The 24,397-nt window shown below is 52.4% G+C and overlaps 1 protein-coding gene across 1 annotated transcript in view; it reads right to left on the bottom strand.

The window, feature by feature from the left end:
* RASGEF1C (RasGEF domain family member 1C) overlaps positions 1-24,397 on the bottom strand; it is a 106,466-nt gene that overhangs the window by 11,262 nt on the left and 70,807 nt on the right. The window contains exons 3-11 of the mRNA XM_068534668.1: positions 24,180-24,302; positions 22,855-22,992; positions 15,851-16,051; positions 14,691-14,765; positions 9,209-9,298; positions 7,437-7,539; positions 6,844-6,923; positions 6,658-6,753; positions 1,490-1,585 (exon numbers count right to left, since the gene is read on the bottom strand). Of these exons, the coding sequence (XP_068390769.1) occupies positions 1,490-1,585; positions 6,658-6,753; positions 6,844-6,923; positions 7,437-7,539; positions 9,209-9,298; positions 14,691-14,765; positions 15,851-16,051; positions 22,855-22,992; positions 24,180-24,302 (1,002 nt within the window). The remainder of the gene's footprint in view (positions 1-1,489; positions 1,586-6,657; positions 6,754-6,843; positions 6,924-7,436; positions 7,540-9,208; positions 9,299-14,690; positions 14,766-15,850; positions 16,052-22,854; positions 22,993-24,179; positions 24,303-24,397) is intronic.

The raw sequence follows: 24,397 nt of genomic DNA, 5'->3' as shown, positions 1-24,397 counted from the left end.
GCTGTGACTGGGTGAGAACCTCACTCTGTGGCATTCTTTGATCAGCCTTGGTGTCTGCCCCCAGTCCCCACTGCTCATGTCCCAGGACCTGGGGCCACATGAACACCCTGCCTTCTTGCCCCTCACTGCTCGCCCGCCCATCCTTCCGCCCAGGCCTTGATTCTGAGGACCAATTCAAGAAAGGCAAGAGACAGATTGTGCGTTGGGATCACCTGGAGGTGAGCTCGCAGGCCCCCTTGGCCCCTGCAGTCTCTCCCAAGCCCAGCCTCTTCCATATCGCCTCCAGCCTGGACTGCCCCCTGGGATGCAGAGCCCAGGCAACCTGCTGGACTGGGCTTCCTCCAGCTATGCCGGCCCCTAGGGGTAACCAGGCCTGTGGGCAGCATGTGAAGGTCTGCTGGGGTGTCCATGTGAGGCCCCACGGCAGAGGCAGCTCCAGGCCAAAGGGCCCAGGTGTTCACTGTGGGCCCTGTCAGCAGGAGACACGTGCAGAGCCTTTGGCGGGCCATGCAGCATGTCCACTCCTCCTAGCCACTCTGTGTGGTCATGGTGGAAGCCCTGCTTCACAGAGGGAGAGACTGAGACTTGGACAGAGCGAGGGGCTGGCCCAGGACTGCTGCCCCTTGGAGCTGGATGCTGAGTGGGGCAAGCACTAGGGTAGGGCTAGCCCTCTCGCAGGAGAAGAGCCCCTTCTTTCCTGTGGATTGGGGGGTACCACTGCTCATGGCATGCTCTGTCTGACTCAGTGACCATCTGCTGTCACTGTCCTGTGCCCTTGGGGTTCCTGGGCCCCATTCCTCCCCTTCCCTATGCCTAGCCCACCAGCCACTTCAAGACGTACATGCTGGGTAAGCCTGTATGTGGGGTCGAGACATGGAGTGGATCAGCCTTGCCTTGCTTCTAAAGAGCTTGGGGACTTGGGTGCTGTGACTGAGGGATAATAGCCCGCTATAGAAGCGGCCTCTTTCCTCCTGTGAGGTCAAGGGGAACTTCCTGGAGGAGGGAACACTTGAGCTGACAGTGATGAGTGTCTGCAGAGGGAGAGGAAGTCTTTCTCTCCTTCTTCCCACTCTGCCTGACACTTCCTCCTGTTGCTAAGGGCTCCTCCTTTGAGAGGCCTCTCCTGACCGTGAACTGTGCCCCTGTGCAGCTCCTGTCACAGCACCGCGTCAGTTGTCACTGTGGGTCTGCAGGGCTGTCTTTCTCGCCAGCCTGGTGCTCCTTAAGGACTGAAAATGATGCCACTTCACCTGTGCTAGACACGAGGCCTGCACAGAGCGGGGGTCAATGTCTTCATGAGCCTCAGTCTCTTCCTATGGAAGATGTGGGGAGACCCCAATAATCCCACTCTGATGTTGGCTGCAAACTGCTGTACTCTGCCTCAGAGTCCTCCTTTAATCCAACCATTCAGGGCCAGAACTCCTGCTCTGGGAGCTTTTATCAGCCTGCTTAACTAGGTGGCAGGCCCTCCAAGGCCCCTGGACCCTACCTCAAAGTTGACGTGTCCATTGGGGAGGCGGTTGGCACAGCCTTCGTTTAGGAAGTAGATGTCTTTGATGAGCAGGCTGAAGAAGGGGATGACGATCTGGAAGGGAGAGGGTGCAGATCAGCCCTCAGCTGGCCTCCCCACAGTGGCTGCATAGGAGAGAGGCAGCGTTGCCAGCAGCCACCTGCCCCAGGGACCTCAGATACAACACCAGGATGCAGAAGGTGGGAGAGACTTCCCACCTGGGCAAGGCTGGCCAGCCTCAGGGCTTCATGGGCCATAGGCTACTTAGTGTGTACCATGGGGAGCAATGTGGAAACCACAAAGAAAGGAGGCACAAACTGGGGCCAGACTGTCCCATCAGACCCCAGTGCAGTGCTGATTGAGCTCCTACTGTATACAATGCCATTCCCCCTCCTGTTGGGGCTGGGTGAAAGATGCATAGTTTCAGTGGCCTTTGAACGTTTCTCCCATCGTCTGTTGGGAAAGGCCAGTGGGAGTTTCTCCCCACAGTCCAGGGGTCCACAGACTTAGGTCTCCTGACTCATGTGCCCCAGGAGGAATGGTGTGTGCTGAGCACACTGTTAAATATAAAATAAAAATTTTAGAAAAGAATAAATATACTGAAATAGAAAAAAAATTTTTTTTTAAGTTTTTGTTTTATGAATCAAAAAATATGCTAATGGAATGTGAATTATCTGCTGTGAAATTCTGTGGCCTCTTTTAAAAATATACATTTAACAATTTGCCATTCTATGTCTTTCTTGATGCTAAAGATCTGATCCTGCTGCACTATGGTAAGGCTGAAAGCATCCCTACTCTGGTTCCTGAAGGGACAGGCTTATGCGCTCAGCCTGAGAAGGATGGGGTCTCTGTGTTTCACTGTCAGATGTCTTGTTTCTCCCTCCTTGTTCCATACCTGCTAACCCCTAGAGAAAGGAGTCCAACTGGTGACAGCTCAGACTACTCTTGGGGAACCAGCTGGGTCTACCTTGTGTTGTGGGTTGAACTGTGTCCCTCAAAAAATTATGTTCAAGGACTTCCCTGGTGGTGCAGTGGTTAAGAATCCGCCTGCCAATGCAGGGGACACAGGTTCGATCCCTGGTCCGGGAAGATCCCATATGACGCGGAGCAACTAAGCCCGTGTGCCAAAACTACTGAGCCTGTGCTTCAGAGCCTGCAAGCCACAACTGCTGAAGCCTACTGAAGCCAACTGCTACAACTACTGAAGCCCACAGGCCTAGAGCCCGTGCTCCACAACAAGAGAAGCCCACGCACCACAACGAAGAGTAGCCCCCACTCGCCACAACTAGAGGAAGCCCGTGCGCAGCAACGAAGACCCAATGCAGCCAAAAATAGAAAAAAAAAAAAGTTATGTTCATGTCCTAAACCCCCCAGCGCCTATGAATGGGAACTTATTTGGAGATAGGGTCTTTGCTATGGATGGAATCAAATGGGGATGAGGTCACATGGATTAGGTAGGCTGGTATTTTTATAAAAAGAGGGAAATTTGGACACACACTGGGTAGGTAGTCATGTGACAACAGAGACAGAGATGGGAGTGATGCGGCCACTAGCCAAGGAGTGCCTATGGCCATCAGAAGCTGGAAGAGGCAAAGAAGAATCCTCCCCTAGAGCCTTTGGAGGGAGCATGGCCCTTCCAACCTTGATTTTGGCCTCTGGCCTCCAGAACTGTAAGAGAATACATTTCTGCTGTTCTAAGCTACCTAGTTTATGTGCTTTGTTATGTCAGCCCAGGAAACTAACACATCTGCTCTGCCCTTAGGCTCCAGAGCTGGGCACATGTGGCCAGGCCAGCTAGGGCCGGCTTCTAGCCCATCACCCTTAGGACCGGGCACCAGGCCCTGACACTTCTGGCTCAGGGACTACCTAGGTCATTCCCCATCCAAGCTGACAAGGGCTTTGATGCGAGGACCTGGGCACTGACCACTCGGCAGAGCATAGAAGCATGAATGGCTCAGCTGGGCAGGGCAGATGGGGAAACCAAGGTCCATAGAGTGGCAGGGCCTGGCACAAGGTCATCCAGCTAGTGATCACCAGGGCCAGGACCAGAGCCAGGTTTAGCAGGGTTTGTCCACAACTGAGGGGTTTCCTGGGATGCAGGACTTGTGGTACTAAACCTGGGGCAGTCCTAGGCAAACTGGGATGAACTGGTCACCCTAGATTTATGTCACTTCCACAAACATTTGCTCATGTCTTCTCTATGCTAGGTGCCAGGGCTTGGGGGACAGTGAGAGTGTGTCACACACATTCATTCCTGATCCCAGTATAGTGGGAGACAGTCAAGGGAACAACCTACAAAACAAGGAAGCCTCATCTTGGCTTCCCCCACGCTGGCTTTAGTCCCTTTCTGTGCTCCCAAAGAGTCTCCACTTATGCCCTTGTCACCGGGGCATCGGTGGTGGGCCTGAGTGCTTCACTGTGCTGAATGCTTCACATGAGATCGTGTTCCATCCTCATCACTGTCCTGTGAAATAGGGCTTTTATGACCCCACCTCACAGATGAGGAAGCTGAGACTCAGACAGGTTAAGTAACTCATAGAAGCTCACACAACAGTAAGTAGAGGATGCAGGATTAGGACTCTGCCCCAGAGGCCCTGTCCTGTCTTCTTCCTCACTGTGCCAGGAGGGAGGGTGGTCTCCATCCATCTCCCACCACCCACACTGGTGCTGAGTCTCTGGTCCAGTTCTTGTGCATGATGGCTGAATTGAGTTGGAATTGGGAGACCCACTAAGACGGGCAGGGGTGGGGATTAAGGGCCGTGGGACTCTGGGGACAGAGACGGCTCCTTAGGGGCCTGGTGCAGGTTTCCTGGTGGCAGGGCCATTGAAGTGGTCCTCTGGGTGGCAGCATTTCCCATGTGTGAGAATTTTTCACCACTTCTGTCTGTCCACATGACTGTAAACCTGGGCCCTTGATTTCTGGACCTGAGCAATTCCATCAGAACCCAGCTCAACCTGGAGGGCACCCAGAGAAGCCTGTGTGGAGGGTGCTTTGTCACAGAGACTAGGGGAGCGGGAGGGGCAGGCAGGATTCAGCCATAGGCAGGAAGAAAACACAAAGTGACCTCCTGGCCTCAAAGTTTCAGCTGCGGGCACTGGGAGACTGCGAGAGCATCTCCAAGCTTCTTTCCCTCCTTCCCTACTTCATTTCCTCCCTCTTTCCTTCCCTCCCACCCTCCCTCCCTCTCTTCTTCCTTCCAACCTCCAGCTTTCCATTCTTCTATCTTTTCTTCCTCCCTTCCTTGCACCCTTCCATCCATCTATCTATCCTTCCTTCCATCCATTCTTCCATCCATCCATCCATCCGTCCATCTGTCCTCCAGCCTTCCATCCATTCATGAAGGAGCTTCTGTGGGTCTAGCCCATGGTCCATAACTCCCTGGAAGTTAGAGGAGAATGCAGTGAAACTAAGTGCCCAGCTCTGTAGGTCTCCCACCTATAGCCCCAGACCTAAATGCACAGCGTCCCAGCACCCCAGAGCTAGAAGGGGTGCAGAGAGCAGGAGCACAAAGTCCCAGTCTGTTCACTCTGTCCTCAGGGTAGAAGGAAAACAGTGCAGAGCACCAGTGCTGTGACTGACACCTCAGTCCAAAGGCTGCAGCCTCCTCTAGGCACCCCCACCCACAGTCCAACTCCTGGGCCATAAGCCAGTACCCCTGTGACTGCCACATGGTACCTGTGCCCCGAGGACGGAAGGTAGAAAAGACTGGGAGACTTAGAGTCTGATTCCTGGCTCTGCCGCCTACTTGCTGAGTGACTGGGCAGGTGAGGGCTCCTCTCTGAGACTCAGTCTTCTAATGCAGTAAGTGGCAATGCTGAAGTCTACCCCATGGAATAGTTGTCAGAATTAAATTGGGAAATGATGGTCAAGCGGCCCTCGTGCGGTGGGTGCTCAGTGAAGCGAGGGCATGCCCCTGCTGCCCTGGTTTTCCAGCTTCCTGGTTCCCGGGGGACAGGCTCACCTGCCCCGGGACTTGAGGACATGTCTTGCTGAGTGCTACACCCCCTGCACCAGGCTCCCCGGGACCCAGCATTGCTGAAGTGCTGACAGCCTGAAAAGGAAGGGCCAGCTGGACAGGACATGGCCAACAGTGTGGCCTGGGTCTGCGCACAATCTGTGCTCTACGGGGAGGAGGCTGGGAAGGCCTGGTGGATTGCACAAGTGCGCATATCTCAGCCTGCTCCCCAAACCTGACCACATATGCATCCAATACAATCACAGAGTGACTTCGAATTTCAAGAACAGCACCTGGTTCTATTATTCCTCAAGCTGGAAGCAACTTCCAAAAACTATGGCGGGGCCCTGATTCCACCAATGTTCCTGCAAGAGACCAGACTGAAAAGGCACAGCAAGTCTTGCTGTTTTCTCCCCACGGAGATAAACGACTCTAATCATCAAGCTGGTGACAGGTTTTAAGCCAGAGGATCATGGCAATCCCAGGGCCTGGGATGGTTTCTTGTATCAGAGGCCACTAGGAGAATTTGGAGGAGAAACAAAATTGATCAGGACGAGCAAATGTCCTCCAAATGCAATTGTGTAAGAACAAGATCTGTGAAAATGCAGTTCTGTGGCAAGAAGCTTGGTTTAGTCATTTCCAAAAACATAAATGTGATCTGAGTCCACATCAATGAAGGTATTGCCTTTAGAATAAGGAGGTGTAAGACCCTATGTACCTGGAACCACAATTTGATCTGAAACAGAGGGACCCTGACAAATGGAGCTGTTCAGAGAACAAAGGGACCCAAGAGGGAAGGGAACTGGAGACCACAGCATGGCAGGCCTGGGGCTGCTGACTCAGGAGGAGAGAGGGAGGCGGGGCCTGGGGCTCTGAAGGACTGGTGGCTGGAAGAGGGAATGGCCTTACTCTGTGTGGCCCTCTGGAGAGGACAGCCCCAGGTGGCTGACACAACCCCACAAGGCAGCACTTGCTACCAGTTAGAGCTGCTTGGGGGTGGGTTGATCTGTTTGAGGAGGTGGTGAGTTCCCTATATTGGAGGCATGCGAGCAAGGTGACATGACTCTCTATTATAGATGCTGTAGAAGGGCAGGGGATTGGACCAGGTGACCTTCAAGTCACCACCCCACCTGGGCCTAGGTGGTCTGGAGCAGGGAGGAGCTCTGAGGGCTGGGCAAGCCTCTGACCTACCTTCTCCCGGCTGCTGTGGGCGGTCAGGGAGCGGTGGGCTGCCCCGCGTAGGGCTGTTCTATAGTTGCAGAAATTCCCTGTTGGGTCCATCTGGTGCTGGAAGGAGATAGGGAGGTATTTGGGCAACTGTGTCCTGGGGATGGCTGGTGGCACCCAGCAGCCCAGCAGCCCAGCAGCCTTGCTTACCTCGAGGATGAAAAACTTGGCTGTCTTCACTTTGGCCCAGGTCTTCTTCAGCCTTGAGACAGGGCTCATGTTCATGCCAGCTGAAAGAGGGAAGGCTGAGCTGGGGGCAGGGCCAGGCGGGGAGGGCTGTTCTGAGCTGCACAGTCCCTCTGTGAGGCCTCCAGCTGGCCTAGCCCCTCAGGCTGCACCCTGACCAGGGCTGATGTCTGTGGAGCCTCGGCCTGCCAGATGGAGAGTGGGTGGGTGCTAATGGACACTGCGTCCAGGTAGGCCCGGCTTCTGTATGTGCAGGGCCCCTGTCCCAGTCCCCACCACACTGGCCCTATACTGTGACCAGGGGCCTGCTTTGGGCCCCTGCTTTCCCTGGTTCTGGGGACACACTGCCAAGCTCTCATCAAGCACCCTGAAAGGGCTGGGCTTGCCTCAAAAGGGGCACCTCCCCAGGACCTTTGGGGTGGGGTGGGGGGAACATGGGCCCAGCCTGCACCCACCCCCTGCTCAGGTGGCTTGCACCCCACCCGCTTGGGCGCACCCACTCCACCCTCTCTGGGAGCACTTGCACCGGGGGCCCCAGGCCTGGCCGGCCCACTCACAGATGATGGCCATTAGGGAGTTGAAGTTGCCGATGTTGAAGCACTCACGGGCTACGTCGATGAAGAACTCAATCACCTGGGCCCTCTGTTTCTTCTTGGCCGGCTGGGGACAGGGCATATGAGCCTCAGTGATGAGGTGTCCCCACCCTGCCCTGACCAGACATCCTGCTTACCTGTCCTGTCCCTCATTAACCTTCTTTAAGCCCATTTCACAGCTGAGATGCTTGATGCCAAGGCAATTTGCAGCCCAGGGGCTGAGGCTCTCGGTGCACCCCGGGCAGAGCTAGCACAGAGCACATTGCCATGGAGGGCCGGATGGGGGCTGGCGGGACTCCTGTGGCCACACAGGAGCCACCTGCAGCATGGGAGGTGCTGGGGGCCCCCTCATGTCCTCCTGCTCTCTCAGGCCTAGCTCCAGCACCCCTACACCTAGAAGCAGAAAAACACGGCTCCCTCAACTCTCTTCCCAGCACCAAACTTCTTCACTTCACACGTGGTGCAGGGACCACACGGTGACCCCAAGGCCCTGTCCCCTAGCAGCCCCACCACTGCTTTCTGTCGACTGACTGTGATTTCAACCCCAGCTCGAGTCGAGTGCGTGAGACTTCGACCTCTCTGATGGGTCAGAACCAAACTGTGTCCTCTCCCAGGCTGAAGTGCTGCCTGACTCTGGGGTGGGCTCTGTCCAGGCTTCACTCAGACAAAACCCTGTCTTAGCTGCCAGGCCAGCGATGCGGTGTCAGAAGCAGGCAAGGCCCACGGAACCCTACAGTGTTCTTTCCACGTAGATTGCCCTCCTCCCATAAGTGCAGAAGTGGTCCTTACTGCTGCCAAGAAGCCTGCTGTGGTGCCTGAGGAGCTGTGCACCCAAAACCCCTTCGGAGAGCTGCCTGCCTTGGGTCCTGCCCTGTCTTTCATGGGACAGCCCACACGGGGATGGTGATGGTGACCGAGCAAGGTGGGGGATCAGGGCCAACTACTAGGGTGGATGTGGGCACTCTGACAGGAAGCGCTATCTCAGGCTGAGGTATCACAGAAGAGCTTCTCCTTCTGAGCCTCTTCTCCTTTCTCGGTCGCAGACCCCTCATAAACACCTTACGCCCCAAGCTCTGTCTCAGCGTCTGCTTCCAGAGAGCCCACCCTGGCACATATGCTGCCTCCAATCTTCCCCTGAGACGGGGGGCCCTGGGCTTCACCTGACAGTGGGAGAATGGGTTTGGGAGAGGGTTCCACTGCCATAAGGAAGGGAAGAGGGTGGGCAGGGTCTGGCTTGGCAGGGCTGAGACCCGGTGGCGAGCATGTCCAGCTGCCAGAGACCTGGACTTTAAAGTGCAATCTCCCACTTCTTAAAGGTTAGATTATTTCTACCTCTAAGTCCTGAGTGAGCCAAATGGAATTCGGCTGCAGGCCAGGCCAGTCCGCCCCAGGCACAGGTGGAAGAAGCAGAGCCCGCCCCCCTCTCCCTCAGCAAGCATCTCTCTGACACCCTCTGTGACAGGCAGGTGGATCCACGCCAGGCAGGATCCATCGGCACGCCAGGATCCACCGCATCACTGGCCTGGCAGCTAAGACGGGGGTTTGCCAGGCTCTACCCAGAGGGGAGATATCACTACAGGCAAGCTGGGTGACACCCGGTGTCCCAGAGCGTGCCCAGCCTGGCCCTGGGCTTGGAGACAGGCTCATGATGCTCTTCTGGTTCCCTCCCAAGAAGCCTCCTTTCAAGCCCTGGCCGCCTTTGGCCATGCCAGGTCAGGCCCTGGCTTCCTACGCACCATGCAGATCTCAGTGGCCACGAGGTAGCACAATCTGTTGAACCATTTCACGTAAGCTTCCAGGTTGTTAGTCTTGTCACTGAAACAAGGCTAGGAAAGACACAAGGACCATGCTCAGGCTTTTTGTCAATAACTTTTTGAACATGAATAACTTTCTGAAGTCAGCCATGATCATTATAGACAATCTGGGAAATGTCAAAACCTCAAAACCATCCACAAATATCTCAAAACCATCCACAAATACATGATTTGACATGTATCCTTCTAGTCTTTTTTTCTATACACTTAAAGTCGTAACTTAATATGATATATGTATATCATATACCCACACACACAATTAATCCTCATTATTCACAGATTTTGTGTTTGCGAATCTGTCTACTTCCTAAAATTTCATTTGTAACCCCCCAAATAACACTCATGTCACTTCTTGGTCATTTGTGGACATGTGCAGAGTGGCAAAACATTTGAGTCACCCAATGCACCTGTGCGTTCCCAGCTGAGGTTGAGCTGATGCCCTGACTTCTGGTTTCAGCTCCCATACTATAAACAAGTGTCCTTTTTGTAGTCTATTTAGTGTCTTTTTTTTTTTTTTTGCATTGTTGTGCTTTTTCTTGGTGATTTCACTGTTTAAAGTGGTCCCAAGCACAGCGCTGCTGTGCTGTCTTGTGTTCCTAAGCACATGAAGGCTGTGACGTGTCCTAAGGAAAAAAATATGTGTTAGATAAACTTCGTTCAGACGTGAGTCACAGTGCTGTTGGCCATGAGTTCAATGTTATTGAATCAACAATATATATTAAATAAGGTCTCATTAAACAGAAACACACATAAATCAAGGCTATATATTGACTGGTTGACGAAAATGTTGTGATGAAAGGCTTGCAAGGAACCTAACCCTATATTTTCCCCAGGAGTAATGGCTCAGTATTTGCTAATTCAGTGTTCACAACGACTATAGGATATAATGATGGTGAATAATGAGGACCAACCATATGTATTTATGTACGTATGTGTGTATGTATGTATGTATGTTTCTATCTCTATCTCTATATTCTATATACAGTCCCACATCTTCCCACATGAACCTTTTCATGTGCTATAAAATATTGTTTGGAAACTTAATTTTAAAAATTGATGTAGACTATTCCACTGTAGACGTGTACTACAATTTCAAAGAATCCAAAAGAAGTAAAGAAAGAAGGAAAAAAAGAAGCACAAGAGGTAAAGAAGACAAGGTACGACAGAAGACAGTAAAAACAAATCCATCTAGAGCAGTAATTACCCTGACATAGACCAGTCACTGTAATTTAAAAAAAATCCAGCCTCCTGCTATTTTCAAGAGATACACCCCAAACCCAAGGATATAAGTAAAAAAATTGAAAAATACACATGATATTTATGTGATATTTATCATCACATAGCTATATTAATGTTAGACAAAATAGACTTTAAGGCAAAAAAAGACTCCAAGGCAAGAAGCATTAGGAGAGTTTAAAGGGTAACTGCATAAGGATAAAAGTTTTGATTTATTGAGAATATGTCATGAGTCTAAATTTGTCTGCACCTAATAGCATAGCTTCAAAATATGGAGGCAAAAATAATCCAGAAAGGTAAATTCCTTATAAGGAGGAAATTAAGAATACTTGTTCGTTAAAAGACACAGTAATGAGAACGAAAAGCAAAGCAACCAACTAGGAGAAGAAAATTTGCAGTACATCTAACTGACAAGGGATAATTAACTAGTACACATTTTAAAAACTCACACAGGGCTTCCCTGGTGGCGCAGTGGTTGAGAATCCGCCTGCCAATGCAGGGCACATGGGTTCGAGCCCTGGTCTGGGAAGATCCCACATGCCGCGGAGGAACTATGCCCGTGAGCCACAACTACTGAGCCTGCGTATCTGGAGCCTGTGCTCCGCAACAAGAGAGGCCGTGATAGTGAGAGGCCCGCGCACCGCGATGAAGAGTGGCCCCCGCTCGCAGCAGCTAGAGGAAGCCCTCGCACAGAAACGAAGACCCAACACAGCCAAAAATAAATAATAAATAAAAAAATTAAAAAAAAAAAAACTCACACAAAACTCTTAAAAATCCTTAAGAAAAAGACAAACCACCAATAGAAAACCGAACAAAAATCAGGGACAGGCATTTCATAGACGAGAAAACAAGAATGTCCGAAACACATGAAAAGATGCTCCACTTAACAGTTTGACAAAAATTAAAAAGCCTGACAATTTCAAGCGGCAGTGAGGTTGTGGAGCAAGAATAACTCCCTGCTGGCAGCGGAAATGGATACAGCCTCACCTGGCATCACCTGGTAAGGTTGATCATATGCCCACCCCGTGACGGACACAATGATTCCCTTCATAGGTATATATTAGAGCAACATCTCAAAGTGTTGTCCATGGACTCCTGGGGGTCCCTGAGACCGTTTCAGGGGGTCCACAAGGGCAAACCTAATTTCATATTCATAGATTATTGCCTTTTCACCGTGTTGACGTTTGTACCAATGCATGATAGAATGATGGGTAAAATTGCTGCCACCTTAGCCTGAATCGAGACAGAGGCACCAAATGACACCAGTGGCCATTGTGTTCTTCACTACCACACACTCACAGTAAAAGAAGAAAAGTGAGTGTGACTAAGAATGTCCTTGAGGACACAAAACTTTTCAGTTTTATTAAATCTCAACCCTTGAGTACATGTCTTTTTCATATTCTATGTGACAAAATGGGAGTGCAGTTGTCCCTCGGTATCCTTGGGGGAATGGTTCCACCACCCACCTCAGATACCAAAATCAGAGGATGCTCAAGTTCCGTATGTAAAATGGCGTAGTATTTGCATAAACCCATGCACATCCTCCTGTATACTTTAAATCATCTCTAGATTACTTACAATACCTAATACAATGTAAATACTATGTAAATAGTTGCTTGGGTGAGCAGCAAATTCAGGTTTTGCTATTTAGAACTTTCTGGAATTTTAATTTTTTCTAGTATTTTTGACCTGAGGCTGGTGGAATCCGCAGTTGCAGAACCTACAGATATGAAGGGAGGACTGTAGACATAGGCACTTCTGCTGCACACAGAGTTTTGATGGTGGTCTTGTGGAAAAACACTGGTGTGATTGACTTGTGAGCTGAACTTTACTCGTGGAGCACCATTTTTACCTGAAAGAAGGACTGACCCATTATGGTTACTCAGACTTCAGTATTTGGCTGATATGTCCTTGAAAATCAACAAAATGAGCCTGTAACGTCAAGGAAAACAACTGATAGTATTCATTGCCAAGGATAAAATTCAAGTTTTCAAGAGAAAATTGGGAACTTATAAAACATGTATCTGCCTCTGGAGCTTGACAGCTTCCCAATACTTAAGAACTTTTTGGGTGATATCAGTAGTGAATATATATAATGAATATCATTTTAAAATATCATATAATGAAGCATGCCAACATTCAGAAGGTCTGCTTGATTCAGTGAATCCGTATTTTCCAAATGGACAATATATGTCACAAAATCCTGCATGGGCAAAAAGATGCATTCAAGATGCAAGATGGACCAATGAATTTTAAAGTGATAGGGTTTATTTTCAGATTCCAAATTGCAGCTGATCTTAAAAAATTACCCCTTGTTGAGTTTTAGTGTACTATCAAAGAAGAATATTCACAATTATCTGAAAAGTCTGTAATATACTCCTCTCTTTTCCAACTACATATTTGTGTGGGGATGGATTTTCAACGAAAATAAGGTTAGGTCAAGAGATTGAATGCAGAAGTAGATTAAGAGAATTCAACTGCCTTCTATTGTCAGTCATTAAAGAGATTTGTAAAAACACTGTAAAACAATATCACTCTTCTCATTGACTTTTTTTTTATTTTGGAAAATAGAGTTATTTTTCATAAAACTTACATTAACATATAATGAGTTATGATTTTTGAATAAATAAATATTTTAAAAAGTTATTGGCTTTAATGGCTAATAGAATAAATACCGGTAGATATTATTAGCACATAATCAAAAGTTCTTTGGGGTCCTCCATAATTTTTAAGAGTAAAAAAGGCATCTTGAGACCAAAACATTTGAGAACTGATGCCCTAGAAAAAATGTACCCACATACATTAGAAATGTGTAAGAATGTTCATAGCAGCAATATCTACAATAGCCAAGAGTCTGGAAATAACACAAGAATGTTCATCTACAGTAGTGTGGGTAAAGAAATGTCACGGGCAATCTTGATGTATTTCACAATAAAAAATAATACTTGGAAATGGCCAAAACCCCAAACAAAACAAAACAGAGCAACAAACAACTCACTAAGAGTAGCAAAGTCTCCTTCCCACTCTTGCTCCCACTCCATGCTGGGCTCCTCAGAGTAACCCGTATTCCTAGAGATTGTCCACATGCGTGTGCAAGGAGATATGTATCTGCACCCTCCTATCTGTTGTTGTTACACAGATGGTCACATACTCTTTGCCACTGCTCTTCACTCTACTTTCTTCTCTCAACAATGGACCTTTGGTGATTATTCCATTCTTACAGTCGCTCGTACTCTAATAGTTGCATAGCATTCTATGTATGGATGTATTATAATGTTTAATCGAGTCCCTGTGGATGGTAAGGTAGTTTGCTGCCAGCCTTTGGTCATAAAGCACAGAAAGTTATTCCCAATATCTTTGTGCATACATCTTTGTGTACATGTGTGTGTATATCTGCAGGGTAAATTGTTAGGTGTGGAAAGTTGGGGTCTGGAGTGTATATTTCAAGTGTTGATGCTATTGCCATGCTGCTCTCCAAAGTGGCTGTGCCAATTTCACCCCTTACCAGCCGTGTATGAGACGGTCCCTTTCCCTGCACATACACACCCATAATGTTTAATCTTTGCTTATCCGAGAGGTGAAATGCAATTGCATATTTAGTTTGCTCTTCTTTTATTAGGTGCCAGGGCAGAAGACAGGATATTTCCAGTTCTGGTTCGGATTTAACTCCTTGATAAGCACCAGGCTAACTGCTGGTTGGGCTCTGGGAGAGAGGGGCAGGCTCTGAAATTCCACCTTCAGAGGGAAGGAAGAGCATGCCCTTAACTTCCTTGGGCAGCTTGCACCAGCCCGCGTTCCCCCGAGTGGCCGCTAGGGGGCATCGGCGCCCACCGCAAAGCACAGGGAGGGCACATGAGGTCTTGGAGCGGGCCCCGTGCGAACCTCTACCCTCTAACCCACCCAGGGCTTCTGCTCCTCGACCGCCACTCAGCCCTCGCTGGGTGGGTGACCCGGCCAGGCTCATCCCGCCCTCCCAGGCTTCCCCGGGACTCAGGGCTGCTGGGGTGTGATGGCCTTGGGCTAGGGGCGTGGGTGGAGTGGGCACGACCCCTCCAAGCCCATCTGCCCTTGGTCCCTCTGAAGTTGGCTCATCTGATGCTCCGGGGATCCCCAGAGGGACCGGTGAGTAGGGGTCATTGCTGGGACAGTCCGTCCAAGGGCCTTCTACCTTTGTGCTGGCCAGAGGGTCCTTGTTCACAAAAGCCTGGACAAACTCCTCAGGTCCAATGTGTCGTAGCTGTTCCTGCACCAGAGACAGAAAAGGAGTCGGGAAAAGGGGAAATGTATGGGGAAGGGATGCTCCCTGGGGGCCTGGCATGGGCCCACCTGCCCGTCTCACCGGGCCTCCGCAGCCCTGTTCCGGGTCGTCACAGAGCTCAGCACCATCTTGAAGGGGGCAGCCCCTCCTTTCCCATGCTCAGGGGCTGCTGTATTTCATGGGGGCAGGGGTCAATGTCTCCATAGGGAGTGCTTGTGGGGGGTGATACCTAGGAAACCAGGTTCGAAATCGGGTAATTGAAATGACCTGCTCCCTCCAGGGTAGGCCTGGTGGCTAAGAGCATGGGGTCTGGGTCAGAATTGAATCCTGGCTCTGTCCCTTCTGCTGTGTGACTTCTGGCAAGTCACTTAAACACTCTGGGCTGTAGCTTCCTCATCTGTGAAAAGAGAATAATAATAGCACCTATCTGGCAAGGTGGTGGGAAGATGAGATAGTGCATGTAAATCTTGAATATAATGCCTGGAAAGCAGTAAGGGCGCCATAAATGATGGAGGTTTAAAAGAAAAGAACCCTACTCCCCAGCTTCCCTTCTCTCTGGGCAGGCCCCTTTGGCCTCTGCATCTACAAGGAACCCAATGTACTGGAGGTTAGGCCAGGGCATCCCTTTCACACACAGGAAGGCCTGTCTGCGCTTCTCTGGAAAGCTGGGGTGGGTACAATGTGACTGTGTGAGTCCTGGATGGGGAAAACCGAGGCCCGGGTGGGGAAGGCCCTAGACGTGGGAGGATCACACATCAGATGGTGTCAGAGCCAGGATCTGAACCTAGTTCCTCTGTCCCAGGCCTGGACTCTCAGGCAGGCCAGAGGTCAAAGTTGGGCAGGGCTGGTACCTCCAGCCTTCCTGTTCCTCGCCCCAGGTGTGGTGAGAGACTGACTGCTCCAGAGTCAGGGTGCTCTGGAGACGCCTGGGTGGCCCTGATGTGATGGGCTCAGGCCCTGGGTTAGGCTGAGACCACGTGGGGGACAAGATGGGGAGTTGGGGGGATGGCCGGCTCTTTTCAGTGTTCCAGGCTCTGGGTCTGAGTGGAGGGCGGTGTGGGCCTGCTCACCAGCTCCACGTGGGTCAGCTGCTGAGCCAGTGTGTAGGGGTCACTGCAGATGTTGAGGAGCTCCCTGTGGATAGAGGCTGGAGGCTTGTTCCTGTAGGAGATGGGCTTGTCAGTGCCCAGCAGGCTTTCCGGCCCCTGGCCCAGAGCCGCCAGCTTCTGGTGCAGAGCCTGCAGGAGCTGATGCATCCTCCTTCGGTATGCCTGGAGGTGGGTAGAGAGAGGGTGCTCAGGCCTGGAAACCTGTCTCCGCATATCTAATATCTGAGGCAGGCAGGCTCCCCAGCTGTCAGGGATGGGCTGCTCCTAGGTGTGCCTGCACCTCCCCCACCCTGAAACAGGACCCAATCCAGGGCAGGCTGGGTTTGGGGCCTACAGTCAAGGCTGGCTGGGGAGAAGGCTGCAGGATCACCAGTGGGAGCCAAGAAGAGCACACATTAGGGAGGGTGGTTGTGTGCAAGCCCCCCCCCCGCCCCCCCGCTGTCTGGGGAGAGGGGGCAGCGTGGGGTGGGGACTGCCAGGGAGCGGAGGGAGAGAGGAGGGAGATGTGGAATGGGCCCTGCCCTGGGCGCTAGTCTTTTGCTTGGCTTCAATGGGGGTCCCCTCCTGTCTCCCAGGCCTAGCTTAGAGAGGCTTTCCCTGACCAGCCTTGCTGTCCATCCTCTGCCCCTGGCACTCTGTCTCCAGCTCACCCTGTGTGACTTCCTTATGGGACCACTGCAGGAGATGATTGGGGTTGTTTACTCCCCTGCAGAATGACAGCTCGGCAGGGGCAGGGAAGTCCACGTTAACCTCTCTGCGTCACAGCTCTGGGCATGCAGTGGACACTTGATAACCATTTACTGTACCGACAGAGCCCCTCACCATGCAGCTCAGATGCTCTGGGCTTGGTGCAGGGACCACCCTCCCACCCCACGGGGAAACTGATTACTGCCCCTCAGAGACCCCTCTTTCCAAGGAAGGTGCATCAGACTAGCTGGGTTTACTGAGCAAGGTGTCCACACATTCCCAAAGGTTTGGTCAGTAGCCCACAGAACAGGCCCCCGACTGGTCAGCAAATGGATCCCCCAGAGGTGGATTCAACCCCCTCGAGCCAGGAGCTGGCCTGGGAGTGGCAGTGGGCATCCGGGGCCTGGACTCCTGGCAACAGCAAGGTGTCAGGCAGACAGGTTCCCAGCAGGGCCTGGTCCCAGAGGCCTCAGAAGAAGGCTGTGGGTAGTCAGTACTGCCAGGTAATTTCAGATAGAAAAAGTGCACATCCTTCATGCACACAAACCCAGAGGCATTTTTTCAGGTGGGGCGTAGGGTGTAGGGCTTGCCTGGGGGACCTCAGTGTTTCCTCAAGTCTCTGATGGGGCTCAAAGGAGCACTGAGGTCCAGCATTGTTGGTGCCCAGAGCTCTGGTGACGGAGGTGGCATCCCAGCCCCTTATGAAAGTGCTTCTCTGTGGAGTGGCCAGGGCAGCTGTGGTAGAGCCCTCAGGACACAGGAAACCCGAACCCGAACCCAAACCCTAACACTAACCCTAACTCCCAGAGCTGTGGGGGGCAGACCCAGAAGGCACCCATGGGTTAGCTGGGCAGTGTGTGGGTAAACTGAGGTCCAACTCTTCCCTTTGTCGCCAGTGGAAGGAACAACCCGTATCAGCTTTGCTGTATCCAAAAGTGTGGTCAGCACACATGCTGCCTCCCAGGTCTTCATCTGAGTGCCAGGAAGATAGTGAGTTAGGTCCAGCCAGAGCCAGCCCCGGTGACAGAGTCACCGGTGATCCCCGACACCTCCACCAGCCCCCCACCTCTCTCTGCTACCCAGCCCAGAGGTGGCTACATTGGCTGTTGAGATCCCGCATTTCCCACTCAACCCTCCACCACCCCATCTGGCTCCCCTCCTGTCACCAGACTAACTCCCACTGGCACCAAGGACCTCCTGTCATGAAAGCCAGGGGCTGTTTCTCAGGCAGCATCTGCCTCAGCTCCCCAGTTTCTCCTGCCTTGGGCTGTTTGCAGGCTTGGCTGTCTGCACTGTGATTGGATGCTGGGTTCCTCCTGCCTCTGTCTATTCCTCTCTTCACCATCCTCTGTACTTCATTCCTGGGTTTTCTGGTTCATGTGCAGAGTGTCGTTCAGTATTCGTGTGCGGACAACCTTCTCCTCTGATCTCCAGAGCCATGTGGGCAAGGGGCCACCTGGACCTGATGCATGCAAGAAGTCATGCTCTCCTCCCCAGGGCTGCCTCTTCCACCTGCATCCCTGTCCGGTGAACAGAGCAGTGGCATCAGGCACCTGAACGTGGAGCCATCCTCAAACCACCTTCTCCCTCAGGCCCTCCAGGCCATCACCAACCCTCTTGATTTTGCTTTCTTCCATTTCCATGCTTGTCTTCCACCACAGTGTATGTGGTCCAGGCCATAGTCGTTTCCCTGGTGGCTGCAGTGGCCTCCTCAGTGGACCCCATGCATTCATGCCAGCCTCTCTCCATTCCACCCTGTAGCAAGAGTGTTCTGTTCAAAATGCACATTTGACCACTGCACCCTCCTTCCCTAAATTGCCTCCCTGCTTTTGCAAAGACAAAGAGCCTGACATGGCTTGGAGGCCCTGAGGTCAGCTCTGGCCATGCTCAATGGCCTCCACGTAGCCCTTGCTCCTCTTTTCTGTGGTCCAGACACAGACCACTCCCCCATCCCTTTGACCCCTTGTCCCTCCTGCCCCATGACCCAGGCAGGACCTGTACAGCCTTCTCCCTCCGAGCTCCGTGCCCTTCCTTCACAGCCCTTGCCCAAGCCTCTCACTGGAGTACCCAGCTCCATGAAGGCAACACTGGGTCACTCTTTGCTGGTCCCCAGCATGAACAGGAGGGGCCCACACATATTTGCTGATTAGATAAAACTGGCCTTCACCTGCTTCTAGTCAGCCAGCCTCTCCAAGGCAGACTTCAGAGCCCTACTGAAGTCAAGGATGCAGTGCGTCTGTGGCTACAGTTTGATAGAACCAGGCATTGGCCCTATTTTTAAAAAATATGCAGACAATTTAGCAGGACTTGTTTCTATTGAACCAATGTTCACTCCAAACAATTGCCATTGCTTGCGTGCTAATTCATTTAAAAATTTTCCAATAGTGTTAACCTCAAGCTTATCTGCTGGTTTTTTCCTGAATCTTCTGTTCCCCCTCTGAATGTGGGGAAGGTATTTGACCTTCTCTTTGACCTCCCCTCATCCTCTCACTGATTTCTACACCTTGTGGACACAGTCTGGGAGATCTCAGTGAATCCGGGCAGGCCCAGGGACCTGCCGCTGAGAACGCCAGTGTGTTCCTTGTCAGGAGCCCACATGTGGAGCACCAGGGTGCACCCAGCATGGCTCAGCTCCCCCCCAGTGGCTCGCCCGTGAGCTGGAAGGATGGGGGCTGGGCTGTTTTCTCTGTCATTCTCACAGAGCCGCCTGCTGCATGCACGGAGCCGGGTGTGAGTGTAGAGGTCGCCGTCCAAGGGTGGCCTGGGTGGTGGCCATGGGTCTCCAGGTGCCTCCAAGTTCTCTTGGACCAAGCATTTCATGATTAGGATCCATCTCCATCCAGACAAGTACGGGCCCTTGTTCTCTGAAGTTCCTGAAAGCTCCCACCTGAGCCAGCCCACGGCCAATGTCCAAAGGGCTTAGCCCACCTGCACAGGCAGGAGTTCTGCACCCACTGCCAGCTCGTTCTCTGAGTCAGCTGTCCACCACCTGTGCCCTTGGCGGGAGCTAGTAGACAGCCATGTGAGTGGGAAAGCAAGGCCAGAGCGAGGAGGGAGGGCTGCCCCTACAGTCAGCCTCCTCTGGCCAGCCCAGTGGGTGAGGCCAAGGCACTGCTGTCCTCCTGTCCTGTCTCCCCCACCGGGGCTGTGACCCTCTAGGCCTTCCTGTGATCCCCCAGTCTCCCTCAGCCTCGGCATTGGCCTTCCTGAGCTGTAACTGCTGAGCGCAACCTACCAGGACGGGAGCCGAGGGTGGACGGAGCAGCACAGAACCCACAGTCATAGAGAATGGCCTTCCCAGAGCCGCTCCAGCCCCTTGTTCCCGGTTACTGAGAGGTGGTGGGGAGCACAGTGAGGACATGAGGCTTCCAGGAAGTGGCAGGGGGGCAGGAAGAAAGAGAAAGGTGTCACCTTCCACAGCCACTTGGATGGGGACGCCCCACTCCTTCCTGGCCCTGTACCACCTCCTCCACGTTCCCGAGCAACATTGTTCTCCTCACAGCCCTTTGAGGGAGGGCTTATCATCTTCCCTCTTACAGAAATTAATTTAAGGTCCAGACAGGTTAAGTAACTTGCCCAAAGACACGCAGTTCTGAAAACACTTGTGCTCATCTCGTATTATGCACAACACTTTATATCATTTGATCCTATCTCTGTGTAAGAAATCTTTTACAAGATGATTCTGAAATGTTTTTGGAGCAAAAGATATAATGCCTGTGATTTAAAAACATAATTTGGAGGGAGGGGAAGTGTGTGAGGGGATAGAAGAAACAAGTTTGGCAAAATGTTGATAATTGTTGAAGCTAGGCTATGCGCACACAGGAGTTCATGGTTACTATTATCTATGTTTGTCTATGTTTGAAATGTTCCATAACAAAAGTTTCAAAAAAGTTAAAAGTAATCCCCATGTACCTGAATTTTGGAAAGAATTTGTTCCTCATCATAGCTCACATTTACCGAGTGCTGAAATACGAGCACACGTGACTTCAGGGCCTTTGCCGCAGACCTGTGTGGGTGGGAGCAGTTACCGTCTCCGTTTGACTGATGAAGAAACTGAAGTTCAGAGAGGGGAAGCACCTTGCCCAAAGTCACACAGCTGTGGTTTCTGAGCTGGGATCTGGGCTCAGAAGGTCTGACCCAGACCTCATGTTCTGAGTCCTGTGGGCCCGGCCTCATCAGTTTGGTTCAGGGCTCACCAGCTCCTTTCCCAGCTGAGACTGTGCCTGTGCTGGGAGGGGAGCAGCCTGCAGTCCACCCACAGCATCCAGAGGAGGGAAACCAGCACCTACAGGACATCCCCTTGGAGCAGGTGCTTTCTGGGGAAGGGCAACTTGGGGATCACAAAGACACATGGGGCACCCCTGGCCTGAGCCTGGGTGGGTGGCATGGGGACTAGGGAATCCCAGGTCCAGTTCACACCACTCAGCACACCTAATTGGATTCCAAGGGAAGGAATGAGAAATGCCCTGAATGAGTTATTTCTGCTTTGAAAATCCACACCTGGTGGATGACTGCTTTCAATAGCCCATTCATAGGTCTTGGTTGTATCTTGTTTTCATCCACTGGGTAGTTGGAAAAGATTTCCCGGCACAGTCCTGACAGATTCTTGAGGGCTCAGTGAGGAGGCACTGCTTCTCAAGGAAACAAGCCCAGGACTTACACCCATCCCACGCCACCGTGGCCAGAATGGCAGGGTCTGCCTCTGAAATTGCTCTGCCAATGGCAGAGGCAGGCCTGATAAGGGCAGGTAATCCATCTTGTCAATGGCTTAGACCTCACCTGCTTGAAGGCCTACTATGTGTGTGGGGGGGAGATAAAGCAGAGGACTGGGCTCTCATCCCACTACATACCCTCTGCTCCATCCATCCATCCATCTACTGTCCCTGCAACCATCTATTTCCCATCCATCTGTTATTGCGCACCTCCCCTTTTATAGTCACCCACCCACAGATCCATCAATTCACTTATCTATCCTTCCTCCCTCCATTCTAACATTTGCCCTCATCCATCCATTCATACATCCATCCACCATCCATCCATCCATCCATCCATCCATCCATCCATCCATCCCTTCATACATACATCCACCATCCATCCATCCACCCACCCATCCATCCATCCATCCACCATCCACCCATCCATCCACCCAACCACCTTCCCATCCATGTTCTCACCCACCCATCCATACCCACACATACCCATCCACCTACCCATTCACTCACCCTCCCGTCCATCTAGTCATCCATCTACCCACTCATCTAGCTATCATTTCTACCTTTCTCCTCCACTTCTATCCATCAATCTCTCCACATCCACTTACCCCATAAATCTCCCTGCCTACCCAACTGCCCAAACATCTTTCTTTCCCCCTCGACTCATCCATCAACGTAGCCAACTATGTACAAAGCTAGTCAGTCAGCATCTCCCCTTCCTGCTTCATCCTCCTGATCCACCCAATCATTGAGCCTTCCCTGGGCCTCCTTTCTGCTGCAACCTAAGCCAAGTGTTATGATCCCCAGATGGATCAGGGGGTGCAAAGGAGGAGGAGGAGATGACCCCATCTCACCGAGCTCTCAGAACAACTAACTTGCTGGCTATGTGAGATGACCTCAGGGCAGGGCATCCCTTTCTGAGCCTCAGTGAGGCCTTGGACTTTACAGTTTCCTGGTGCCCAGCCTGCCTTGGCAGTTCTCCTTTGCTCTGGCTGGCTCTGTGTTCAGACCCACTGTGGGGCATGTCACTAGCTCTCAGCTTGCCACATTCAGTCTCCTCCCAAGGCAATCTACATGTACTCCCCCTCAGTGTTCTCGCCCTAATCCTGGGAGGTAGGGAGTAGGGAGTTTTGTTCCTCTTTCACCTTTAAGTGCCTTCCCCAGAGTAATGCAGCTGGGAGAGCAGGGCAGGGTGTGGGGCGCAGAGGCACCAGATGCCAGTACACTGGCTGCCTCCCAAGCTACTGGGGAAGAGGGTTCTGCCAGGCCATCCTAATGGGTCATTGACCAATGGCCCGACCACGCAGCCACAAGAGCCCCTCACTTGCCATCTGATGAGAGCAGGACAGGAGAAAGGTCAAGAGACCAGGCCTGGAACCAGAGGCCTGCTCTCCCTGCCAGCTCTGCAGTGCCTGATTCTCTGATGGGGCAGAAAGGGGCTGATTTTAGAGGGGCTGCAGTGTGCTGGTGGGGAGATGAGGACCCTGAGGCCAGCCCAGGAACAGGCTCAGATCTGGGGTGTGAGGGTGTAGACAAGGTGAAGAGAATCCCGCTTGGCTTGCCCACCTCGTCACAGGGGGCGATGCGGCCCACCACGTCCTTCAGGTGACTGATGGTCGACTCCTCCTGGAAGTCCCGCGGGAACGTCTCTGTCCACTCGGCCAACAACTGGAGCAGTTTGGGGCCAAACTTCCGGACCTGGGCCTGCAAGGCAAGCCGAGGGTCGTCTGCATTTGGTGAGGGTTGCTTGGGAGGTGGGGGTCACAGCAGCCACTGTCTCAGCCACTCACTGTGCGTCTGGGCTGTCCGAGGGGCAGCAGCAATGGCCAAGGCGGGGTGGGTCTCGTGCCTTCTTTGCACCAGGAGACAGAGACGGGACATGGGGATGGGGGCTGACCACAGCAGAGCAGAGGGGGACAGACACACGTTTGGAATGGGGGTCATCTCTTGTTTGTAACTGCCAGTCATCCCATCTCCCTTTCTGTGGTGACAGCATCTCAGTTTTCCTGTGGGGTCCCCCTCTCCATCCTTCCCAGCTGATCCTGACCCAGGGCTCCAGGAGTGGTCCCAGATCAGTGCTGGCCAATCAGGGCATGGCACACCCCCATCATGCACCGTGATTGGCTCACAGAGGGGCATGTGGCCTAAGCTAAGCCAATGAGATCGGGGCTTTTATTTATCGGGATCCTCTTTCCACAGGATTGGGAAGGGTAGACCATGACCCTGGAGCTGCGGAGGCCACCAGTCACCGTGCAGAGAACCTGCCTGAGCAAGAGTGAGGCTGGCCCAGAGGAAAACAAAGCAAGGGGTCTTAGGGAGAAAGGCCACGTTTTAATGGTGTTTGAGCCCCTGAAGCCAGTGGTAGCTTGAGACTTTGCAGTTACATGAGTCCCTTTGCCTTAGGCCAGTTGAAACTGGGTTTCTATCACTGGACAGTGGAACCCTACTGACACAGGTATAAATAGACAGTTGCAGCCCATGGGATATGGCGAGGGACAGAGGAAAGGATACGGGGAACCGAGGGAAGGCTGAGCCAACAGTGGACCCGCAGAAGAAGAAAGGGTGGAACAGAGGGTGCTGGGGGAAGGGAGACCAGCAGGCACTGCAGGGCCATCCCAGGCCACAGATGGGGACCTACTCATGGGACTCTGGGGGCCCAGGTCTGGGCTGTGTGAGCTCAAGGGCTCCCCTAGGGCATTGGAAAACAGCACCGGGGTTAAAGGTTCTGACTGTCCCTTCTGGCTCTGGGCTTCAGACAAGTCAGAAACCCCCGTGGGCTCCTTGTCAGGAGAACAGGCGCAATCGTTGCCTCTCCAAGATGTTGATTCACAAGTGCATGTCAGGGGAGAGCCAGTACACTCGGGGGCCCCCGGCCCTGCCCTGCCTCTCACCTTGTCCAGCACTGGCTTGTCCAGCTGCTGCTGCTCGATGCACAAGTGGCAGACCCGGGCCAGGAGCTCCCGGGGCTCGATGAGGAGGCGGGAGCTCAGCAGGAAGGTAAAGATGTAGGCTTTCTGGGGTGATACGGGAGAAAGGCAGCATGTGCTCACAAGGGCATGGAAGGACGTGCCTCCCAGCCTACTCCACCCCCAGGCCCAGCCAGCCCCAG

Source organism: Eschrichtius robustus, chromosome 2 (assembly GCF_028021215.1).
Source record: "Eschrichtius robustus isolate mEscRob2 chromosome 2, mEscRob2.pri, whole genome shotgun sequence".
Taxonomy (NCBI): Eukaryota; Metazoa; Chordata; class Mammalia; order Artiodactyla; family Eschrichtiidae; genus Eschrichtius; species Eschrichtius robustus.
Note: the sequence above shows the minus strand (reverse complement) of the source record. Positions and strands in the feature narration are given on the sequence as shown.